At 44.3% G+C, this 23,837-nt stretch overlaps 1 protein-coding gene across 1 annotated transcript in view; it reads left to right on the top strand.

The window, feature by feature from the left end:
• CCBE1 (collagen and calcium binding EGF domains 1) overlaps nt 1-13,810 on the top strand; it is a gene marked incomplete at its 5' end in the record, with an annotated part of 247,567 nt that extends 233,757 nt beyond the window's left edge. Inside the window, 5 exons of the mRNA XM_079108689.1 lie at nt 3,559-3,679; nt 7,852-7,991; nt 8,089-8,124; nt 9,051-9,086; nt 10,731-13,810. Coding sequence (XP_078964815.1) covers nt 3,559-3,679; nt 7,852-7,991; nt 8,089-8,124; nt 9,051-9,086; nt 10,731-10,967 — 570 coding nt within the window. The 3' untranslated portion in view covers nt 10,968-13,810. The remainder of the gene's footprint in view (nt 1-3,558; nt 3,680-7,851; nt 7,992-8,088; nt 8,125-9,050; nt 9,087-10,730) is intronic.
• Nucleotides 13,811-23,837: the final 10,027 nt, after the last annotated feature.

Raw genomic sequence — 23,837 nt, 5'->3', positions numbered from 1 at the left:
GGTAAGACCTGCTACTTTGGGTTTTTGTGATCAAATGAGTTAATATTTACAAAAGATTTAGTGCCTACCACCTAGAAAGAGCTCTGTAGATGTTTACCAAATCATTAACATTGGCGTTCCTTACAAAGAGCTTCACAGGCAGCATCTCACCAAGTCACACAATAACTCCAGGAGGTAGATGCTCTATTATGAAGCTAATAAGAGATAATTATACTCATAATTCTACCGGTTGGAATCCAGAGGAAACAGAGACTCTGCTTGCGCTGCTATGACCTTCTTCCTGAACACCCTGCATCCTGCAAGCCTGTCCTCTGCCCGGTTTATGCAGATAGTCGCCTGAGACACCAAAGCCTGTGCTTCCCACGGGTCCTGCTGATGCATAGAGGAACTGAAGGGTACAGGAATTTGATTGGTCAGCATTTCCTGGCTCACCTTGTCAGTCACCGTCACAAAGCAGCAAAGCCAGCCTGCTGGATGGGCTACCACAGAGCAAATCCCAAGTCTCATCCCCAACCCAGGTTACAAAAGTTTTAGTAGGAAGACATGATTGTCTGGTTTAAAGCTCTGTTTTTTTTTTTTAAACCTAGAAGGGTAAGAAAAGTTATCTGAAGTCACACAGCTACTTAGGAATAGCCGGGAGCACAGCCAGCATGGCATTTCCATTTTGTTAACAATTGTGGCTGGACACTAGCCCAGACACGTTAAAGGCATCACCAGCTTAACCCTTGGGGGCACCCTTGTAGGTGGATATGATGATTCCCTTTATGAAGGTGAGGAAATCCAAGTTTCGTGGCTTATCCCAAGTCTTGTGGATAAAGTGACAGGGCTGAGATTTCAACATGAGTCTGCTAGTGCCAGTGTCCGCTGCTAGAATCTGCATTTCAGTTTCTCATTTGGAAGCAGATAATAAAATTGGACCTGCTTCAGGGCCAGTGTTGGCCCTCTATCCTACAGTTGGAGGAGATTGACTTAGGATCCCTCGATCATTGGTTCACTCCAGAACCACAGACACCCATTTGCAGGTTGAAGCTGACTATTGCTGAGATGCTGTGACACCGGCAATCTTTTAAATAAGCCCCAGATCACAACCATGTCCTAGTGAGGACTCTGAACCATGGGCCCTGACCTGACATTGTGTGAAGCTAACTTTCAGGTTGCACAAGATTGATTCTTAGTCACTGGATTCCGAGCAACGATCACAGGGGAATTGAACGAGTGGGAGCCCTTTCTTAATCTTTCAAAGGAACACTAGGTCTTCTCCAAGTGTGGAGAAAGACCTTGGGTCTGGAAGGCAGTAGGCAGTCCAGAATCTCTTGGCTGGCAGTCCTACACAGGTGTCCTCGGCCAAGGACAGGGCTCCTACCTCTCTAGGAGTGCATGCTCAGGAGTCCTAAGGATATTGATGAGCCTGTGGAAGACAGTTTTGAAGATTCTTGCAGCTCCTTGCCCCCAGAGCACCCTTGCACCTTGAGCTAACTTCAACCCACTTGAAGCACTCAATTAGGGACCATCCCTGACTTAAATAGGACACCTAGGGAGGCTGGAGTGAGCACAGACCCCATTGACTCCAGGAGAGCCTGGCATCTGCTCTGTTGGGGTTTGGGGAAGATGGGGGAGGAACTACCCTATCTGCCTCATGGCTCAGTCCCTCCTCCTTGCCAGCAGTAGGGATGTCACCAAGACTCTCTTGAGCTTTCCCATGGCCTTACCTCATAAGCAAAATCTCAGGTGCTTTGTTAAGGGGATAACAGGGTATGAGACTAGGGCAGTCACCCTACAAAGGAGCTGGAGGAATTAATTTTCCATGAGATGTGCTGGGTAAAGGTTGATGCCAAAGTGCAAACCACATAACCTAATGATACCTGCTTTGCATGATATCATTTCTTCCATGGGCAAGAATATCTGTCTCCATGACTAAGAAGAATCATCAGCTCTAAGGCTGTTTCATGATGACCCCAAACTCAGCAGCTGCCCAGAGGAAGAAGGAGATCATGGCCCCACAAGTTGCTCAGAACTGGGCTTTATAAAGGGAGCACAGCTTGCACTGAAGGCCAGACCTCCATGCTCAGAAACTGCAGAGACTGAGGATGTTCTGAAGCTGGGTGAGCGCTTCCTGGGCTGCATCTGAACTTGAGTGCAGTGTCTTGGAAGAAGGAGGAAATCTCCGAGGAAGGGAAAAGTGCCAAGTGCTGGAAGGCCTCGGGGGTTCAGATCAGCATTCAAATGTGTTCTTTCTTCCCAAAATTATACTGCAGAGTTGGCATACATTCCAGAAGAACCTGGCACAACTTGTAATTGAGTGCTCTTTGCTGGCGTTGATCCCCACTGGACACGATGTTTTCCCAGAGGCAGTCGGCCACCGCCAGTTTGCACTGGGTTTAGGCACCTCTCGAAACCTCACCCAAAGATGGGTTTGGAGCTTCAGAACATGTCAGAGGTTAAAGATGGGATCCGTTGTATGCTTTCATGATCCTGCATTTTCCTCTGAATAGAGGGTCCCCACGCAGGAAACTTTTCTAGAAGGACAGGTGCAAACGCAAGGCGCTTTGGGAAATGGCAGACACGCTCAGTTTCTACAGAACTCTGGGATACAGAGATGTGCTTCTCCACTGGGCCTCGCCTCTGTTGGCTAGCTGCTTGGAGGATGAGACTAGAACCACCATTAATGAAGCACTTGCTGTGTTTCAGGTCCTGTGCTCCCAACATGCATTTCCTGACTTCTTCAGCTCTGTCTCCTGTTCCACTTTGCCAGGGAAGAAATTGAATTTCTGTAGCCTTTGTTTTCAGCAAAGTTTTCATGGATCCACAGTTGACCTAACCTCAAGGAACACAGAGGTCATTCATACAGTCCTCTGGCCTTTCCCAGAATGAGTCATCAAAGTGAGCAGCAAGGTGGATGCCTAGTGTGCTTTGGTCCTAGGCCAAGAATCTACATGCTGTGCTTCTGTCACACTCTTCAGTAGATGCAAGTCACTAAGTTCAGTCCACACAGGGTGGGAGGTCAGCCTCCACCTCTGAAGGAAAACCACAGCAATTGTGGAGACATTTTAAACCATGGTAGTCACTATTGCCCATTTGTGCTGAAGGTTGGCCCTGAGTGTGTGGGAGAACCGTCAGGCATACTCTGGGTCCTGGCTCCCAGTGCTGAGTATTCTTTAGGCACACAGACCAGGAGCCAGTGAACCAAGTATGGAGCCTGGCACATAGTGGATAATCAACTAATAAAAGTAAAAGTCGATTAATAAATTGGAAGTATGAACCACGCAGGTTCTGGTCATTGGAGGGGGCGCTGTTGGTAATGAGCGCTACTCACATCTAAGCAATCAGGTGTCTCTCTAGGTTGATCACTGACCTGCCAAGGGAGCCCATGCAAGCTGTTCACATTGGAAGACCCCTAGGCTGAGGATGAGGAACTCTCAGTCCCTTTGAGCTCGAACCAGTCATGGTTTAAAAAAGAAAAAATTCCTGGTGAGGGTTCACAGCCTCTCCACACAACCCAAGATCTGAGGATCTCTGTGGGGCTGCTGCTTTCTGACCTGGGTTTCCTCTCCTCTGCAGATTGCACTGCTCCCAAACAGTGCCGCTGAGCTGGGCAAGTACATCACTGGTGACAAGGTGCTGGCCTCCAACGCCTACCTTCCAGGACCTCCTGGCCTGCCTGGGGGCCAGGGCCCTCCCGGTGAGTGTGGAGAAGGGCCCAGGAGGCAGTAGAGTAGCCAGCAGAGGCCTCCTGAGAGCTCAGGTTAGCTCATGCATCACAGGGAAGCGGAGCAGGTGTCCAGGGAGCTGCCTCAGGCCTGTGTGAAGAGAGGGCCTTGGGAGACGGCCCGGCAGCCTGAGAAGCCCTCAGAACTGATGGTCATTTGGGAGGAAAAGGCGATTGTCCTGAGATTGATAAAGAGTCCTAAAGATCATTTTAGGAGCAAATGAAGACTAATTTTGAACTTTACTGAGGAAAAAAAATTTCTAACATACAAAGATAGAATGGTATAATCATTGAGTTCTGCCCTCTTGTGGCCAGTCTCATTTCCCCCGTCCCCTAAGTCTCTTCACCTTCCCACATTATTTAAGTCTACTGTTATACCCATCTGTGTATTTCTCCATTTAAGTAGACTTTAAGATATATTCAGTAAAATGCACTCAAGTTATAACTAGGTGAGTTTTGAAAAACTTGGTTATACCCTTATACCTAGGCTCTAATCCATATCAAGATATAGGACAATTCTGTCATTCCAGAACGTTCCCTCGAGACCAGTTGCAGTCAGTATACTCCCCAGATCAGGGTATCCCACTGACCTGCTTTCCTCCGATGCAGTTTGGCCTGTTCTGGGACTGCATGTCAGGGGAATCTTTGAACTTGTGTTCTTGTCTGGTTTCTTTCACTCGGCGTACAGTTTTGGAGATTTTCCCTTATTTGAAGGAAATCCAAAATGTCCTATCATTGCATCAGGAAACACACAATGAAAGTTTTAGTGTGTTTTCTATTTTATGAGGCCATCCAGAGACAGATCAAGAGATTTTCTTTTCTCACCAGTAAAGGAAATTTTGTGTTAGGAAATTATTTAAACAATTAACTGTCTTATGACTGGTCATCATTGCTTAATAGGGTACTTGGTGTTAGGAATGATCTCCTGATATTCTAATTAGGAGGACAAGAGACACCCAGTGGGTACAAGATGAGTAAGAGGAGTATCCACATGCAACGAAGTAGGAATACGGGTGCTTCCTGCCGTGGTAGCTCAAAGTAAGGAGAGACCACCATAGCCCAGAGTGATCTGGAGCTTGAGGGATTTGAGTGTACATAGAAGATGAGTAGAAATCGACCAAGCAGAAGGGACATTGGGAAGTTTTAGGTTGGAAAGTCAGCAAGAACCTGCTCGATTATTCCCTAAGGATTTGTGTGTTTTCTCTCTACTTGGGTCTTAATCCTCTGGTTTCTATCACACAGTCTGGGCCTCCGTCTGAGCAGAGCAGGACTTAAGTTTGTCCTCTTGTTCATTCCCTTTGCCTGAGGTTCTCCATGTCATGGCAGAGTTCCAGGCTCTTGCCTGGCTTCCTGGGAGGAAGTTCATTCCCATGTCAGTCTACATAGCACCGTGAGCAGGACAGAGATTGGCTGGCAATTTTCTTAATAAATGACTTGCTAGCTTTACTTTCTGATTCTGCCATATGGTTTTGAGCTGTCCAGGGTCCTTGATGGATCAGAGTGATGGAGGATGAGTGAGCTTTTGCAATAGACCAGAAGAACTGCATGGAACTTTTACCATGAAAAATTTCTCACTTTTACTTCCAGTGTTTGTGATGCTCTTTATTGGCTGTATTAGGGCAGCTAGGAAGCTAATGGGATTTAAAGGAAGGGCCAGTCTTTCCTGGAGCACCAACACAGGGCAGCACCCTGGGTTGGAATCCTTTGGCTTAGGTGATAAGGGGGTGACTGCTGCTCTCTGGCCCCCACTGTTATATATGAGGTGCTCCCATTTGCATATCTAGACCTCACATCTTAAAGGTACTTGACATACAGTGATCTTGAAATTGACTGTATAAATTCAGGTAAAATATTACCTGTAGCCTGTCTTGCTATTAAAGGTAAAATAAAGGAGCGATATGGCCCCCTTCCCAAATAAACACTCAGGGTGTACCTGGAGCCAGCCTTGAGAGCTGGGACATGAGATGGGTTTGGATGGAAAGTTGACTGCCTTCACCTTTGCCTTAATTTTTTTGTGAACTCGAAAAAAACTTCCCCCAAATATGAACACTCTGAAGTCTTTGTTTTATTTTCCAGAGCCTGGAAATTATTCCATGCTGTCACTGTACACTGTCACAGGACCTAGGCAGGTAGCATAGATGAAGAGGGCCAGATCTGAAGAGGGCCTGGGTAGTGAAGAGACTTGAACTAGTCAGTGAGAGTAGCCCCTTAGAAGTGATAGTCAGTTGTGCCAAAAGCTGAATATGGTCCAGGTTTTGGTTCTTCCTGTTTCAAACTAAAGAAATCCATGTTTTTATATGAAATCTCGAAATTTAAAAATATTAGAAGTGTTCAGAAGTAATAGCATATAGAAAAACTGTGTGCACATATACATTATATACATACATGATATATGCACACATTGCACTAAAGTATAACAGTGTGCAGTGAGGCAAGCAGTTAATTCTCTTACGGTGAGAGAGCATTAAGATGTTTTTGGAGGTCCATGCTACAGTGAGTTTGAACTTTACATGAAAGGGAGTCAGTGTACGTTTTCCTTCTCAGACATCAAGGACACATTTGCTTTTTGCTTCCTCTGTTTCATTTTGGATAACTTCTGTTGATGTAACTAAGTTTCCCAGTTCTTTTCTCAGCTGTGACTAGCCTGCTAAGTCCATCCAAAAAAAATCTCATCTTGAATATTGTGTTATTTCCATTTGACCATTTTTTCCTCTCACTTCTGTCTTTTCCACTGTCCTCTTTAACAGATAATCATTGTTATTTTAAAGTCCCTGATGATCCCACATCTAGGTCACCTCTGAGTCTGGTTCTGCTGATTGTTTTGTCGATTGGCAATGCCTTGTTTTGCTTTTGCTTTTTTTAAATGTACCTTAACATTACTGATGGGATGCTGAACATAGTTTGTAAGGGAAGAGTAGAGACTGCTACCTAGTAATTACCTCTTCTGCCTGACACCCTCTCTTGTCAGGTTGCTGGTGGGGAGTTGAGTCTGTCTAAATGAGTAATCAAGCTGGGGTTCGTTTTGTTGTCGTTCTAGTTGTCCTCAGTGTTTTGCCTCCTTTAAGTTGTTCAGTTCCTCCCAGGGTGGGATAGTGTTCCCTTGTGCTTAGTGGGAGCTGAGGATGCCGCTGGGTTTCTCTCAGTGTTTGTACCCTTCTCAACATCCTCCAGTGGGAGACCTCTCGGGCTTACTACATTCCATGCTAGAGTTGTAGGAAGAGAGCACATCTTCAGTTCTCCGGCTTCACCTGCAATCTTGAGCTTGGCCTGTGCAGCTGAGCCTGGAGGTGAGATGATCTTCACCACACTCATCCCCGGTATGCCTCTGGTGGGAGCAAACCTTGCACAGGAAAGCACTTTCTGCCCCTCCCTCAGGAGCAGTGGATGTCTGTCCAGGGTTGGCTGTCCCACCTCAGTGTCTTGAGGCTTTTGCTCCAAAGGGTTGAAAGTGGGGAAGTCACACAGTAGGACTTATTTTAGGAATAAAATCCTTATAGAATCCATAAAGAATGGGTGAAAAAGTGAACAAGACTGGTGGAAAGTAGAGGAAGCTTAGCTGTGAGGCCAGAGTTGAGGCAAAAACAAATAGGCAAAGGCCTAACAGATGAGTTGTAGTGCTTACTACGCATGAGACCCTATGCATAGTAGAGTGTGTGTATCTAAAATCTCATTAGTAAATGAGATTTCTATGAAGAAGATTTCTTTAGAGATGAGAAAGTAAGTTTCAAAGAGTTCAGGCAACTTGAGGATTCAGTATAGGACTCTCTGATGGCAAGACCTGTACCTGCAACTACTGTCCAGAGTTGGTGGCCATTACCCTATGTGATGGAGCACAGACTGTTAAAGAGGTAAATTGGGTAGGAGCAGGTCACTGATTGGGTGAGGAGGGTGTGGAAACAGGGAGCTATTCTAGGAAGACTCTCGGGTTTCTGGTGTAAGTGGATGGGTGACTGGTGGCCCATAAAAAGAGAGAGATAGGGAGGTCACTTTCAATCATGTTAAGTTTAAAATTCCCATGGGGCACCTTAGTGGGCGTGTGAGAAGGCAAAGAGAAATGGCTGAAGTCAGGGCTCCTGAACACACTCTTCAGCCAGAGCTCCTAGTCCTCCAAGGCTGAGTGCTAATGAGGTGTTCTTTGATTACAGGTTCACCAGGACCAAAGGGGAGCCCAGGCTTTCCTGGTGTGCCAGGCCCTCCTGGGCAGCCCGGCCCACGGGGCTCAATGGGACCTATGGGACCATCTCCTGATTTGTCCCACATTAAGCAAGGCCGGAGGGGTCCTGTGGTCAGTATCTTATCAGCAATTCACTTGGTGTTAGGGAGAGGGTGCATTTTTTCCCCATACTCTTTCCTCCTGTTAAACCACATCCTGTGTCTCATAGGGTCCTCCAGGTGCACCAGGAAGAGACGGCTCTAAGGTAAGTCCTCTGAGTGGTCCTAACAAGCTGGAGTGCTCTGCTCTGCCTACTGCACAGGCATCAATAAAGCTCAGCAGGCTCTGTTTACCTCCTCACGGAGCAGATGGCAAAGTTGACACACAGGTATACAGGTTGAGCATTCCAAACCTCAATTCAAAATGCTCCAAAATCTGAAACTTCTTGAGCACTGACAAAATGCTTCAGAAATTCTGAACTTGGGTATTAGATTTTCAGATTAGGAATGTTCAACCAGTAAAGTCTGCAAATATTCCAAAATCTGAAAAATTCCATAACGGGAAATTCTTGTGATCCCAAGCATTTCAGATAAGGGATACTCAATCTGTACTTTTCCCCCAAAGGTGGGAACAAAATCTTAGAAGCAGTTTTCTTAACATGTGGAACTGACCCTAAAAGCAAGAACAACCAGCAATACCACTTCTAGGAAAAATGCCCCTTGTATATTTCAAACAAGCCTCATTTGTGATCATTACATGTGTTTTTCTCAATTAACCATGATTTTTTAGGATTTTTTTGTGGGTTTCCATTTCTTTAGATGTTTAGGTCAATAACAGGAGTTCCATTCTGTGTAGGTGGGTGGCTTCACTTTTGAGTCATTTCATAAATTAAGTGGTGTGCATTACTGGAGTTTGTACTCCATGCACTGCTTTGAAATATGGTCGTTCCTTTTGACAGATCTGATTGAAAATATATGGCTTTGGGGGGAATCAGCACGAGTGATGCTTGACCCAAGAAGTTCTGTTCAAATAAGTGATCCCAAGTCTGGCTTGAAGCCTCCATTTGAAAGTTTCCAGTAGAAAAAAAATTTGTTTCATGCAGGAGGATGATTGTGGATGATGGATGTCTAAATAGTGAGGTGGTGGCATTCATGTGGTCCAGAATGCTAACTCTGGCCTTTCTGCTTTTAGGGGGAGAGAGGAGCACCTGGGCCCAGGGGATCTCCAGTAAGTGGCACTTCCTATTTGTCCTGCTTCCCCAGTGGGAATGTTCTCAAGGATGTGGCTCTTAAACGTCTATATGTATGTCTCAATAGCAAAGGCCTACTTCAGCTATCACTAGGTCTGCCTGAGCAGGCCTCTGGTTAGGCCAGAATGCCTTTAGCACATGGTTTATATTTCTTCTTTAAATTTTCTTTCTGTCGTTACTTTTTCTTTTATTGTGGCTAATCTTCATGTGGAATGTCGTCTCTTAAGCCCATGATGCCATGAGTCTATGTTCAAGTATGTTATAAAATATTTGAAAGGACTCGGATAAAAATCCATAGGCTGACCTAACTTAGAACACTTGAGGATAAAGCCAGTGCTACATTCTAGCAGATCAAATGACAGCCCCCTCCAAAAACTGCAAAGACAAGGCTGTGCTTGAGACATGAGAAGAAATTAGCCACATTACTTGTGTAGTGTCTGGGAAACGCAAGATTAGTAATAACCAAAAGTAGAGGAAATGCGAGCAGGCTCACTGCTTCTGAAAAAGTCCGTGTCGTTTCTGAAAAAAGACCAAGCCCAGTGGCCACAGAGGTAGGAGGTCTGGGGCCTTCTTGGCTCTTCCACCTGTTAGCATTCTGACTACAAGCACATCACGTAGCATCTCAGGTATCCCCTTCCTCACCTGTGTGGTGCCAGTAGTGGGGTTTGGTCTGCCACATGCCGAGGGGTTATTTTGAGGGTTGGGTGATACTGAAGTCCAAGTGCTTTGCAGTGTACAGTCTGCTGCTGAGCTGCTATCTGCAGTCACAACTGCCATGGAGTGGGCAGGTTTCAAGCTTACCTTTAAGTTTATGATAGGCCCAGAATATGCATGTTTGTATGCTTTTTTATCTTGCCTTGTTCATAGAATTACATGGAAATTAAGGTATAATGTTCTATAATGATAAAAGATATTTAACAAATAGAAAAATTGGGAAGCTTTGTTTTGGCCTTTCCTAGTCAATGAGGAATTGTTATCTTTATAGGCTCAACTTCATTTAGTTTGGAGTCAGTCATCTTATAAAGATCTTAATGATTTCATGTTTAAAGAATGATAGGTAAAATTTTTTGAACTTCTATTATGCACTAAACCCTTCATTAAGTCATTTAAATCTGTACCTTTGAACCCCCTGAAAACCTGTGAAATTGGGACAATTATTGTCTCCACTTTACAGCTGGGGAACACAGAAACCCAGAGAAATCAAGTAATTTGCCCATGACCCCACAGCTCGCAAGGGGCAGAGCTGGAATTCAAGCCCAACAGAATCCCAACCTCTTAACTACTACTCACTCTCATACCTTCGTGTGTTTCCCGAATTTCTTTGGAAAATTACCTAAGAAGGTTATTCTTACATTCTTTCATCTACCAGATTGGGTATCGGCTAGACTTAAGAGGGAGGAGAGATGAATATGTCACCCGCACTCATTGGTGAGATAGGGATTAGAAGGTGATCCCCAGGGTCTCAGGCTACCCTTGAAGTCTTTACACTCACTCCACTGGGGGCCCAGCGTTACCCAGAAGGTAGTTGCCAGCAAGCGACAGGACTAGCAGATCAGGGAGCCACAGGGGTCACCACTCATGTCTATTGTAAATTGCAGCTGTGATTCCTCCCACCTGCACAGGGACCCCCCGGGTCTTTTGACTTCCTGCTGCTTATGTTGGCTGACATCCGCAATGACATCACTGAGCTGCAGGAAAAGGTGTTCGGGCACCGGACTCACTCTTCAGCAGAGGAGTTCCCGTTACCTCAGGAATTTTCCAGCTACCCAGAGAGCATGGACTTTGGCTCTGGAGATGACTATCCAAAGAGAACTGATGAGACAGGAGACTTGGGGGCTCCCAGAGACTTTCATCCATAGCACATCTCACATCTTCACCCCGACGGAAGACAGCAATGAAGAAAAAACCACCGGAGACCTAGGGAGGGTATTATCATCATCTTTACCCTTGTGCTGCCTTTTCTCTACTCTTCCAAACACTATTATCAGAACGCCCCACTGGAGCTACTAGAGACAGGAGGGAAGAAGTGATGGATTTACATGCTGTTCATTCAGAGTCAACATGGTGGTCTACATTGGTACTTTTCTTTGAAATTTCAGGAACATTTGGGTTTCCAAGTTAACTACTTTCCCAGCTGGGAAAACACCCTAAAATTGGGCAGAATATTAAAACAAGGGAAAATGGCAGGGTGAGCTTTAAGAGAATGTGAGACTACTTTAAAAAAAAATTGTGTTCAGAATACATTAGACCATTCTTCCTCTAGTATCAAAATTAGGACTCTTCATTCAATAGCAGAGGGGAGGACAGTCATGTAGCTTTACCTTAGTGGATAATTCTTTTTCCTCATCTTTCTAATAGATTTTATTCTATCCTGTTATCCAACTTCATTTCCCAAATTTGATTATAGAAAGAGATTAAGGAGTGGAGATTAGGGAAGATAGAGAAGAATTACTCATAGATTGCCACATTTTAAAATTTAAATATGAATAAGTACATGCCATGCTCATCTATAAATATCCTACCAGCAGAAAGTTATTTAACCATAGGAATAAATGCTCTTTTCCAAAAACAGAGAATGAAATGCCCTGATTCACAATGGAACAGTGAGCTCCTGGGTCGCTAGAACATTTTAAGCTCTTTGTCAAAAGAGTGATCCAGCTCCATAAACCACAGCTTATTTATGAAATGAGGTGACCAGATACCCTCAGATGCCATTAGACTGTGATCCAGGCTGAATCAATATACAATGGGGCTCAAGGCTGGAAGGTCATCACTGGTGTAGGTTGTTGGCAAAGGAACAGGGACCCCACTGAAGCCAACGCAGAAGGTAGATGTACTTTTCTTGGGCTTTCTCTGGCGGCAGGAGGCCCCGCTCCATCCTGACAGCACAGGGGCCTTTCGGTGTCAGTGGGCAGCTTACAGGTTTCCGGAGATGGGCTTCCTCGTGGGACACAAGGAATGGCTTCTTAGCTACCTATTCGGGAGAACTTTGCCCTTCTATGGAGCTTCATGTGATCAGACTGGCAAGTTTGTCCACATCAGCCTCTCCCACTTCCTGTCCTAAGTGTCCCCTTGCATTTGCTTCTGAGCAGTTTGTATTGAGCTTTTGTCCCTCTCATATCCTACAACTTTTACCTCTGTGGTCGGGACACCTTGTTGGGAGAAAGTCAAAGTCCCTGGCTGCTCATGGTTTGTGCCGTTTTTCAGTCATCTTCCTGGAGAATGGCAGGAAGGGGCTCTGCCTGCAGATCTCGGGTGGCACCAGTCTTCCTTCCCTCCTCACCACCGTGTTAGCAATTAGGATCACCACAATGGCTGCCTCTTTTCAGACGCTCGGTTCCACTGTTTGCCAAATCCTGTGACTGTCCGCTAGCATTTTAAAGGTGAAGGCAAATGCATGAAGATGATACCGCCGTTTACCGGTGACGAGTTCTGCTCCCTCTAATGTTGAAGATTGAACACTAGAGAAGCACGCCAAGGAAAGCAGATTAAGCAGGTTTTATTCAAAGGTAATAATACAGTCTTCTCCCGGCAGGAAGAAGGGGGCCATGGCTGATGTTCTAAAGTCCCAAGAAGTGAGCGCACCCCACATCTTTTATAGGTTAAGGTCTCTTTTGTTCTCCAGTTCTCTCCCCCCTTATCTCTCCTCCCTGCCTATGTGACTAGGCCTGGTTTTGCATTGAGTGAAAAGCCATGGGCAGGGGGAGGAGCAAGGTGATTCAGGCAGGTAAGGGCCCAGGGGGCATTAATTAGCAGCTCCTTGCCTGCAGTCCTTGATAAAGGCAGGTAAATTTGGTAATCAGTGGGCTCCAGAGATCCTTGACATTCCATTCTTCCAGGGGCAGTCTCCAACTTCCAGAGGCAGATGGCTTCATGGCTTCATTTCCTCGATTTGACCAAATCCCCTATTTCTACACTAACTACCTGTCCTTAATTCTGGCTTCAAAGAGATGGACTGCCTGCTGTTGAGTCCTACCTGGGATATGTTTAAAGTTTGCTTATGCAACCACGTTTAAAGGGTGTAGTTTAAGGATCTAAGAACTGTCCAGTGAAAACTATGCACAGGTCCATCTTTACTTAAAAAAAAAAAAAAATGATGATTTGGGGGCTAGGGATGTAGCTCAGTAATAGAGTGCTTACCTAGAATGCCTTGAGTTTAAGCCCCAGCATTTTATTAACTTTGCTGCTTTTTTGACAGCAAAATGTGTTTAGAAATGTAATCTTTATTGTCAAATGCTAATAAAATGCAACAGAGTGTTTGGCCAGGGATGAGGATAATATATTAAGAGAATGAGCTGAAAGTCTTAAGGTCTGGGATTTGTGAAACTATTCAGGATGATCTCCAGCAAAACACAATAGCCTGTTTTCTATAATCTTGATGGGCTAGACCAGGTCAACTTAGAAAATCAATAATCCTCGGTTTCAAAACTTGGACGTTATAAAACTAAATATGTATGCTGTACCCAAATTGTTTTTTAAAGATAAGACATCATAAGGCATTGTTGTTTCTAATGTCTTTTAGTTACGGATTTTAAAAAGTTTCACTAAGACTTCAAAGCCAAATAGAAAGGCTATTTTGGGGTGGGGGGAGATAAGAATTTGTTTCAGTTTTATTAAATTACTTCATGTTCCATGGGAAGAGGAGATCTTCATACACCTCCTTGACCCTTTAATATGAGTGTTGCTGTCGATTTTTTTTTTTCATCATAATTAAGGGTTTAAAGTGGGGCTATTTCATGTGTTCCCTGCTTTTGGAAAGCAATGGGAATTTTAAATATCTGTTGGAACAGTATAAGGGCTTGCCTTTTAGTTAAGGAAAATCCCCTCCCTTCCCAGTTCCAGAGGGAGAAATAAGTTTCCTTATGCCAAAAAGGAGTGGGGCACAAAGACATTGCTGTCTTTTCTCACCTCCTGTGTTGACCTCGACACCTGCCACAGAGTTAACCAGCTAGAGTCAGGTCTACTGTATGAATCTGGGTGTGTCCATAGCCTGACAGGTAAATGGATGTTGATTGGCATAGGATGGGAAGGGACAAGTCTAACCCGACCAGGTACACATGCAGAGCACCGTGGTTGCTCAACTTCCCTTTCCTAACCACCTTGGCCCTGGGGTCGCCACTGCCAGGCATGCAGGGAGCAGCTGGACCACGGCCAGGCACCGCTCTCCATCGCATCTGGGGCGTCCCTCCTCTGCCCTACAGAGACAGGCTCAGCAGCCTCATTCTACACGCTTCTCTTCCAGGCAGCCTTCCTGAAAAGGAAAGTTATTTGTAGAAGTCTAGGCCAAACAATTAGTAGAATAAAGATATCTGAAGTTATTCATCATAAATTCAGGGAAATTGATGAAATTTTTCCTGGCGTAGTCGGCATGTATGTTTCACAACAAATCAAAAAATAGTTTCCCATTTGGAAAAGTAACCATGATTGTTAAAGCATAAAATCATGGGCTTTAGATGATCCTTCTACAAATGTTTCCACTTTAGAGAAATCATAGGAAAGTACCCATTTACTACACATCCCTCAGGGACCTTGGCCTTCTTTTTTGTTAGATTACCAAAGCAAGTACCCCAAGGAATCCCATGTGTGTTGTGAGTTCGTTTTTATTTCCCAGTGACAAGTCATATATACTTCAGTAGCTCTGTCCACTATTTATATCAGGCCATGTAACAGTCAAGCGAATATTCAAACCATTATGGATGTGATACTATGAAGTATTTTGTATGATTGTATATACTTAATAAAACAAAGTTATTTTTCTTATGTGGCTCTACTGTGTTTTGTCTTGAAATTCAGTTCTGTGAAAGGGGTCATGCTTTTACCAGGTGAATACAGGAAGATGGAGAGGTATATGGCTCAAAAGCTGGAATCTGAACTCTGGGTTCAACACCTCCTGGGGTCTGGGTGTGATCTAAGTCTAAACAAAGGTCTGAAATCTGGGTTCCATTGAATCTGGGTGTCAGAGGCCCATTCCTAAGTGGTGTGGATCATCTGGATTCTCCTGGGTGGGATTTTCTGAACAACTCTGAGAGATCATTGGGGTGCCTTAGGGCTTCCAAAAGGGAGACCTGAGCACTGGTGACAAACACATCAGGGTTTGTCGAAGGACACACACAATAGCACTGACTGAGGTTTATTTTAAGAAACTGGCTCATGGGTAGAGGCTGGAAAATCTAAAATCTGAAGGGTAAGACAGCAGGCAAAAGACCCAGGGAAGAATTGATGCCATAGTTCAAGTCCACAGATAGTTGGCTGGCAGAATTCCTTTTCTGTGTTGCTGAAGGATGGAACCCAAGACCTCATGCATTGTAGGCAAACACACTACCGCGGAGCCACACCCCCAGCCCTCAATTTCCTCTTTCTTAAGGGAAGTCAGTCTGTCTACAAAGGCCTTCAAATGATTGAATTAGGCCCACCCACATTATGGTGGGTGCTCTGTTTAAAGTCTACTTGATATAAAATGTAAGTCTTAGGGTTGTAGCTCAGAGTACTCATCTAGTATGTGTGTGAGGCTGTGGGTTCCATCCCCAGTCCTGGAAAAAAACAAAACCCCCATTAATCTCATCTAAGAAACTCATACACAGAAATACCTAGAATGTTTGACCAAATGTGTGAATATTATGGCCTAGCCAGGTTGATGCCTAAAATTAACCATTATAACATACATTGGTATTTAAAAAAAACTGGGGGAAATTGGGGTAGAGTGATGGAGGTGAGGGGTAACTGCTTCGGGTGGGGAGAAACCTCACCAACCAAGTAGAGACCTGAACAAAGGGAGAGGTGGGTTGTGTTCTGTTGGGAGAAAATGACTCACATATGCTAGCAGGACCCCAAATGCACCTGGTTGGTGTGCTCAAGGAGTAGCAGTGGACCAGAACAGATTGAGGAAAGGGAAAAAAGTGCCTTAGAGATGGAGCCAGAGGCTACGTGGGCCTTCAGACCCTGGGTTAGGGCTTTGCATCTCCTAATGGACCCAGGAGAGTTTTCCAGGGGGAAAAGGATGGAATCCACTGGAAGCATGCTACTTGATGACTGACTGCCCCTTGAGAACTTGCTGCTTGTTTATCTGCTCCTTTACCAGACCAGAGAGGCCTTAGGAGCAGGTGCTTTGTTTTTCTCTATTGAGTTCCTGGCAACTGCCACATTTCCCAGCATCTAACAAGAGTTGAGTGAATATTTTTAAAGTGAATGTGATTGAATTAACATCTACTCTTCACAGAACTCTCTAAGGTGGGTATCTTTGTTGTTCCCAATGTGTATGTATCCTGAGAAGTAAGATAACCCCCAACATCACAGAGCTAAAACATCTGTATCAGACAAAGGCATATTTCAGAACAGACACTAACTTACTGTTGGTTTAGTCTATAAGACACATAGCACACACAGCCCCACATTTTCTCCCCACTCTGGAATCACCAAATAGACCTCTGTGGTGCAGGTCACAGGAAGAAAAATGGCCTACCACCATTCAGTGTTTTTATCTATGCTGGGTTGATGACCCTTCTGACCTTCTGCTCAAGATGACTGACAAATGTGTAGTAAACTACTAAGGTCATTCTCCTCGCCCCAGTGGAAAAGAAAATGAAAGCATAACTCTAGCAAAGCTGATAGTTATTATTAGATATGGCCCCAAAAGAACTGGGGGTCAAGACTCAAACTATAATAGATAAACGTGTTAACAACAGGAAACATGGAATTGTTCAGTTTTTTCTAGATTACATGCCTCACATAGTTCTTATGGAATAGTCATTGGATCAACATTTCTTATAAAGCCTCTTGTTATCCATGAGGGACCATAGCATGTTTTAGTTCAGGTATCTGCACCAGGGCTGAGTTACCTAGCTACAGGTATTGGTTGGATGGGTAAATGTGATTGAAGGGTAATAAAGCACAGACTGCCTTGGAATAACCAAGCCTCATTGTAAGGTCAGTCATTTTCAAATGTTTTTAACTGTGACCCACTGGAAAAATACATAGTTTACACAATAAACCAACTGTCAGCACATATGTGTATGTAAATGAAGAACATTTCACAATATTTACCCTTATTATATAGGATGCACTCTTGTTTTCCTCTGTGCTGTTTTTTAAATCTTTGTCACCACCACTAAATTAATTTCATGACTTGATGATGGCAGCCCATACTGAAAACCATTTGACTAAATCAATTACTTCTCAAACTCCATTGTGTACATGAATCATCTGAAGAATTTATGAAAATGAAGATTGACTCAAGGAGCTTGAGATTTGCATTCTAACAAGCTCCCAGGTGATACAGATGCTGCTGTTTGGGGAATCAGTTTTGATTAGCAGATTCATCTCTTCCACAGGAGTTTCTGCTCCACACTCCAGACATGAGCAGAGAAAATTAAACCTGACAGGAGTCAGGAATTCAAATACGGCTACTGTATATCAATTATTCCATAGCTGTGTCTACCACTTATTTAAAATTTGTCTTAATTAGTTATACATGACAGAATGCACTTGGATACATCATATATAATGGAGTATAATTTTTCATTCTTCTGGTTATATATGATGTAGAATCTCACTGGTCATATAGTTATAAGTACATAGTGTAATGTCTGATTCATTCATCCTATCCCCATTCCTCCTCCCCTCTCTTCAATTCCCTTTACCTAATCTAAAGTAACTCTATTCTTCCCTAGCCACCCCCATTGTAAATTAGCATCCACATATCAGAGAAAACATTTGGCTTTTGGTTTGGGGGGATTGGCTTATTAGCATGATATTCTCCAACTCCATTCATTTACCAGCAAATGCCATAATTTCATTCTTAAGACTGAATAATATTGTTGTGTGTATATATATACACACACACATATTTTTTCATCCATTCATCTATTGAAGGGCACCTAGATTGGTTCCATAGTTTAGCTATTGTGAATTGAGCTGCTATAAACATTGATGTGGATGCATCACTGCAATATGCAGATTTTAAGTCCTTCGGGTATTAACAGAGGAGTGGGATAGTTGGGTCAAATGTTGGTTCCATTCCAAGTCTTCTGAGGAATCTCCATACCACTTTCTGGTATAATAATGATTGCACAAATTTATCTTCCACCAGCAATGTATGAGTATCTTTTTCCCCAAATCCTCACCTACATTTATTGTTTGTATTCTTAATTGCCATTCTGACTGGGGCGAGATGGAAATCTTAGAGTAGTTTTGATTTGCATTTCTCAAAAAATTTAACACCAAAAAAAAAAAAAACACACCCCACAATAAATGGGCTAAGGACCTGAACAGACACTTCACAGAAGAAATACAATTGATCAACAAATACAAGAAAAAAATGTTCAACATCTTTAGCGATTAGAAAAATGCAAGTCTACCACTTTTTAAAAAATAGTTGGCCTTCTGTCTGTGGATTGTGTATCCTTGGATTCTACCACCTATGGATTGAAAAATAGGGGAAATTGTACTGTGCATGTGCAGACTTTTGCCATTCTCTAAACAGTGTGACAGTTGTGTGGCATTTACCTTGTGCTGGGTATTCTAAGTAACCTAAAGCATACAGGTGAATGTGCTTAGATTTTATGCAAGTATCCCCTGAGGATATTGAGGGCCGACTGTAGTTTCCTTGGAAAATGACACATCCAGAAACACTACCAAGTAAGACTTCCCCAGTGCATTTTAGCAGGAATCAAGTCGATAGCCAGCTAAGGAGAAAGAAAATATCTGGAAGGAAAATGGAAAGGCAGAAAACACCATGGACTTGGCCCACTTTCTTGGCCCTCTCCCCAGCCGGGGCCACGGCCTTGCCGCAGTTGCTAAGATTTTGGAGCCAGTTCCCAGCTAGGAGGGCAGAGATGAAGCCCACGTCTTGGTTTGGACCCCTGAAGCTGGACTCTCCAGCTCTTCTGCATGATGGTGGTTTCCCCGGCACCTGTCGGGGGTCAAGTACTTCTGATTCTTATCCATTTCCGGCCAGGTGATAATGTTTGAATTCCCACTTCTCCAGCCTATTTCCTGTGGCTTTTTATCCTCCTCCATTTCTAGCGTCACTGGCAACCACACCGGGAATGGGAGCTGAGTGGGAAAATTTTGAAGCCAGAAGGCAAGTTGTATCGATGGAGTCACCTTCTGTTTTATAGTCTTTGTGATGTATGAGGATGGAACAGTCCCCAAAGTCAAGTTTTGTTGGTCTTCTCACGGCAACCCTTGGGCGAGCGTTCTTGGCTGTTTCCCTTAGAGTAACTCAGGAATGTCCTGGACCTGCCTGACTCATCCTGGAGACAGCTGGGGACCTCTGTCCCCCAGTGCTCTGTGGAGAACACCCAGGGTCTTGCTCGCCTGCCGTCATGCCTTGTAGTGTGGAAGAAATACTTCTCCCATGTACTGACAGTCATTTACACATCAGTAAACATCTCAGCCAAAACCAGCGGGACATATATGACTGTAAAGAGCCATCTGTGGATAGTTTGCCTTGTGGAAAAAAATCTGGAAAAGAGAAAGGTGCCCCAAATTGAATTAGGCTCAGTTTATCCAGAAAGGAAATAACAGCTGGAAAACATTTCAAAAAGAGGTTCCTTCAGAGCAGCCTTCCAAAGCAGCAGCCAAATACATTTTTCTTTCAGGGCTTATGCTTTTGCCATCTCTGGACTGCTGAGATGGGGTGCCACCAGGCAGACTGACACAGGCTCTGCTTACGATGGTCACCTAAGGTGGAATGAAAGTCTGGGTTGACATGACTGGGCCTGGGTGTACTGAATAAAATGTTCCCCAGGCACTGGCCTTTCCAGACAGACACAGGAGGATATCTGGATGCAGGATAAAATCTGAGATATGTGCAGAAGCAGTACCTTCTCTTATCGAGTCTTTGTGGAGTAATCGACAACTTCCTTGCTTGGGTCTTTCGCTGCTCACCCCCTGATTACGGGACTGGAAGTCCCACCTTGGTGGGTAGTCCCTGGTCACATGGAACTGGAGGTAGCTGTTCCCACACCCTTGCCTGCATTAAGGATGAACTTGGATGTGGGTTTAGCAACCTGTTAAGTCCTGTAGGCAACCTTGGAGTACAGTGTTCTGGATGACAAGTGAGTCCCTACCCATCCTACAGCCAAATGTATCGAAGTGCTACTCATAACAGTTTGCTGAGCCGTAGAGCCTCTCCTTTGCTGCTAAAGTGAGGCCTGATACGAACATTCTTGGAAGGATGATCTAGGAGTCTCCAAGTGTAGCTCGCTTTCCTTTTTAATACAGAGGGGGATGCTTGGCTGGTGTGCCTGGAAGAGAGAGGACGTGCCTGTTTAGAGATCAACATCCGCTCCAGGGAGGTCAGAGGTCGGTGAGAGCAGCCTCTTCCATGGGTTTGAGAGGACTACGGGTGATTGCCCCTGCTGTGTGCAAGGTCCTGCCTGTGTGTGAAGGAACACAGGAGAGGGAGGGAGCCCAGTGCCAGGGACTCTCCCTCTGACACATGAGCAGCTACCAAAGCTGGCCCCTTCCCTCCTGCCTCTTGCCAACCCTCCAAGAGTTTGGATTCATAGAGGCAAAGGCCAGAGGAGTGTCAGAACCAGACCCCTGCTTCCCTCCAAACAGTCAGGCCCACAGCCCTGGCCTCCACTGGGGTTGGGAGCAGGAAAGAGCCAAGTTTTTTAAATGAACAGAACTTGACCTTAAATCCCAGAGGTGACTAGAAAGTTAGAATTTGAGTAAGATTTCACAAAAGGACCCACAATCAAAAAGGCAAGGGGGGGATTCAAAGAAAAAAACCCTTCCCTCTCCAATTAATTTAGACTTTTCAGTGAACCGGTTGGAAAAGAGATGCATTCTTTAGTACTTTACTGGGGGGCTTTACTTCAATTATTTTTTATTTATACATGAAGTCAGCCTTTTTAATCTTTGAGGTCTGCCTGGGTCCAATCACAGTCCAAGGCAAGTGCCCACAAGGTTGTGGAACTGGAAGCTCAGGCCTGTCTACCTTGTTGACATGTAGCATCCGTTGCCATGAGCACGGCCAGCCTTCAGAACTCTGCACATACTGCAGCAGAGACACCTCTGCTTAACTGTTCTGGTATTTCATAACTAACGTTACCTCTGGGAATGTGCATGAGGAAATCCATATGTGGCAAAGAGTTCCTTCAAATGCTGGGGGCAAGTGAAAAATGGAGGATGTTCGTGGAAAACCAAATACTGGGGTCATTTGGTTCCAAAGTGAGAGGGAGAGGCACATGTATATGTGGATTTGTCTGCAAAGATTCATAATTCTCTGGACCTCAGGCCAATAGTCAAATTGTGCTATTGGCATGGGGGATGTCCAAATATCTTCATAATTATTCTTGATTGAGGTGACTCATTTGGGGGCAATTGGAAGGAAAAAATTATTTTTTTCTTGGCCAGGTTTATCTAATTCTGATTTGTGAGTTGGTGGAGATTAGTCTATGATGCCATTAAGACATTTTATGTGGGTTTTATGGTTTTTAAAACCTCATGACAGTGGAAATTCTATCCAGTATCTTTAAAATCTTATGGGTAGAGAAGTAGATAAAACGTTATATGCTGATAATTTTGAGAGCTGAGTGGGTGTTTGTTATTGCTTTGGTCTGAATGTATGCATCCCCCTAAGATGGTGGCATTAGGAGGTGAGGCTTTGGGAAGTGATTAGGTCCTAAGGACAGAGTTCCCCAGGAATGGCATTAGTGTTCTTCTGAAAGATCCCAGGGAGCAAGCAAGCTCCTTCCTCCCTGTGAGGATGTGGTGATACAGTGCCACCTGTGAACCAGGAAGCAAGTCCTCAGGGGCCAATAGCTTGATTCTGGACTTGCAGCCTCCAGAATTTGAGAAACGTTTGCTGTGTGTAAGTTTCCCATTTCTTAGCATTTTGTTCAGCCACCTGAAGACTATTATAACATTCTCTCTACGTGGTGCATATTTGAAAATGAAAATATAATAAACATTTCCAAATTGTATGGATTTAGGAACTTAAATAATTTGCCCATTATCAAATGAAGTGCCCATGTGTGCTGCAGGTGACTCCCTGAGAGGAACTTCTGAGTCCTCTCCCTTTCTCAAGCAAGTGCCCATTGCACAGAATGGACTCTGCCCCAGAGAAACCAGAGCTGATGGCTGAAGTGAACTCCTGTATCTATGTTTCACTATCTAATTTCATTCCTTACAGTATGTGCCCATGTGAAAGAAGCTGAATTATCCACTCTTTGATGCCATTTTGGGGCAAGGCTTTTCCTCTAGAAAGACCTAGTGGGTGAATACATTGGGAATTTGTCACAGTCATTTCCTGACTCTCCCCCTGGCCATAGGCAAAAGCACGAGGATTAGGTTTGGGCTCGAATGAAGAGAATTTTTTTCAGGTCCCAACAAGCTACAAATCTTGACATGGAATTTTCCTCAGGGGCCCTTCTCACACCAGGACCAACTAATTTATACCAGCTTCTCTTCTTTCCCTTTGACCCTGAACAAAAGGGTGGAGTGGAAATTTGGGTCTCTTGGAGAAAGATTCTAAAGATGTTCTATTTGTTTCTGTCCTGTTGGACAACTCAGTAAATTTCACCCACTGGGAATGAGTTAGAAACTTTGGTAGCTGACAACAGAGATAAACTTACCCCATAGTAGGTGCTATTTGTTTATGAATGAAGAGCTTCCTTTTTTGGCAGCAAGCTGCATGGGAAAAGCCTGCCCAAGAATGAAACCAGGGTAAAGGAACGCAGAGCCAAGAGAACCAGTCCACGTGATGGGCACCTGGAACAGGCCTGCAGTAAAACCTGCCTGCACTTCTCAGTTAAGTCAGCCAATAGCGTCCTTTGCTGTCTAGTGGACTTCGGTTGCACTCATTGGTTACTGTTTGTGTTTCCTCCTTGTGCCACTCACTTCCTCTCAGAGCACTAACAGTGGATCCACGTGGCTGTGGAACTTAAAGCTGAGCAGGATTTAAAGCCTCCTGTCTGGGCTGCCTGACGACAGAAACTTGAGAAATTTGTAAGACAAAATATTTTTGAGACGTCATGGTCCAGGAAGGAAAGGCTTTGAGCCACGATGGGTCTAGACCTCACAGATGTTGTAAGAATGGACAGGCTCAGGGAAAGAGAGCTGCAGCCAAGCTTCATGAAATTTACAAGGCCTCACACTGAGTGGTTAGGGCACAAAGATGGGCACTTCTGAGCAAGCCTGAGTCCATTCCCTGGAAGACCCTGTTGTCTGGAATCTTTGCCAAGTTCCAATCACATCTCTGACTCAGAGGAGTGCATTCATGTTGCTAGTGGAAGAGCCACACGGTGAGTCCTTCCAGAGAATCACAGAATGACATTAGCAGTCTCAGAAGTCTCCAAAATTAGTTACTTGGGAAAATGTAAACAATAATCAATTTTAAACTTCTTACTACCTGAGAGACCCAAGTGACTTAATTGTAAGTTGCTGAATCAGAAGTGAGAAAAAAAGGGAGTGAGTCTTTCAGCAGAACTGATCAAAAAAGACCTCAAGTAAGCCTCTGAGGTGGATCTACAAACACAGAAGTGATGTGCATGTAACTGATAGTTGTTAAAACTGGGTCTCTGAGGCAGAAGGTCTCTGACTCTCTCCCTAAGTAATAAAGCTCCTGGTTTTAGCTGGGCTCAAGGCTATCCCAAAAAAAGACTACACTTCCCAGCCTCCCTTGCAACTGGAGGTGGTCATGTGACTACACACCCAAGAACTTAAGCAAAATGTCATGTTTAACTTCCAGAACACGTCATTAAAGGCAGCCTTTCCTCCTT

This window comes from Sciurus vulgaris (assembly GCF_902686455.1).
Source record: "Sciurus vulgaris genome assembly, chromosome: 13".
NCBI lineage: Eukaryota > Metazoa > Chordata > Mammalia > Rodentia > Sciuridae > Sciurus > Sciurus vulgaris.
This window is presented reverse-complemented; position numbering and strand designations above follow the sequence as displayed.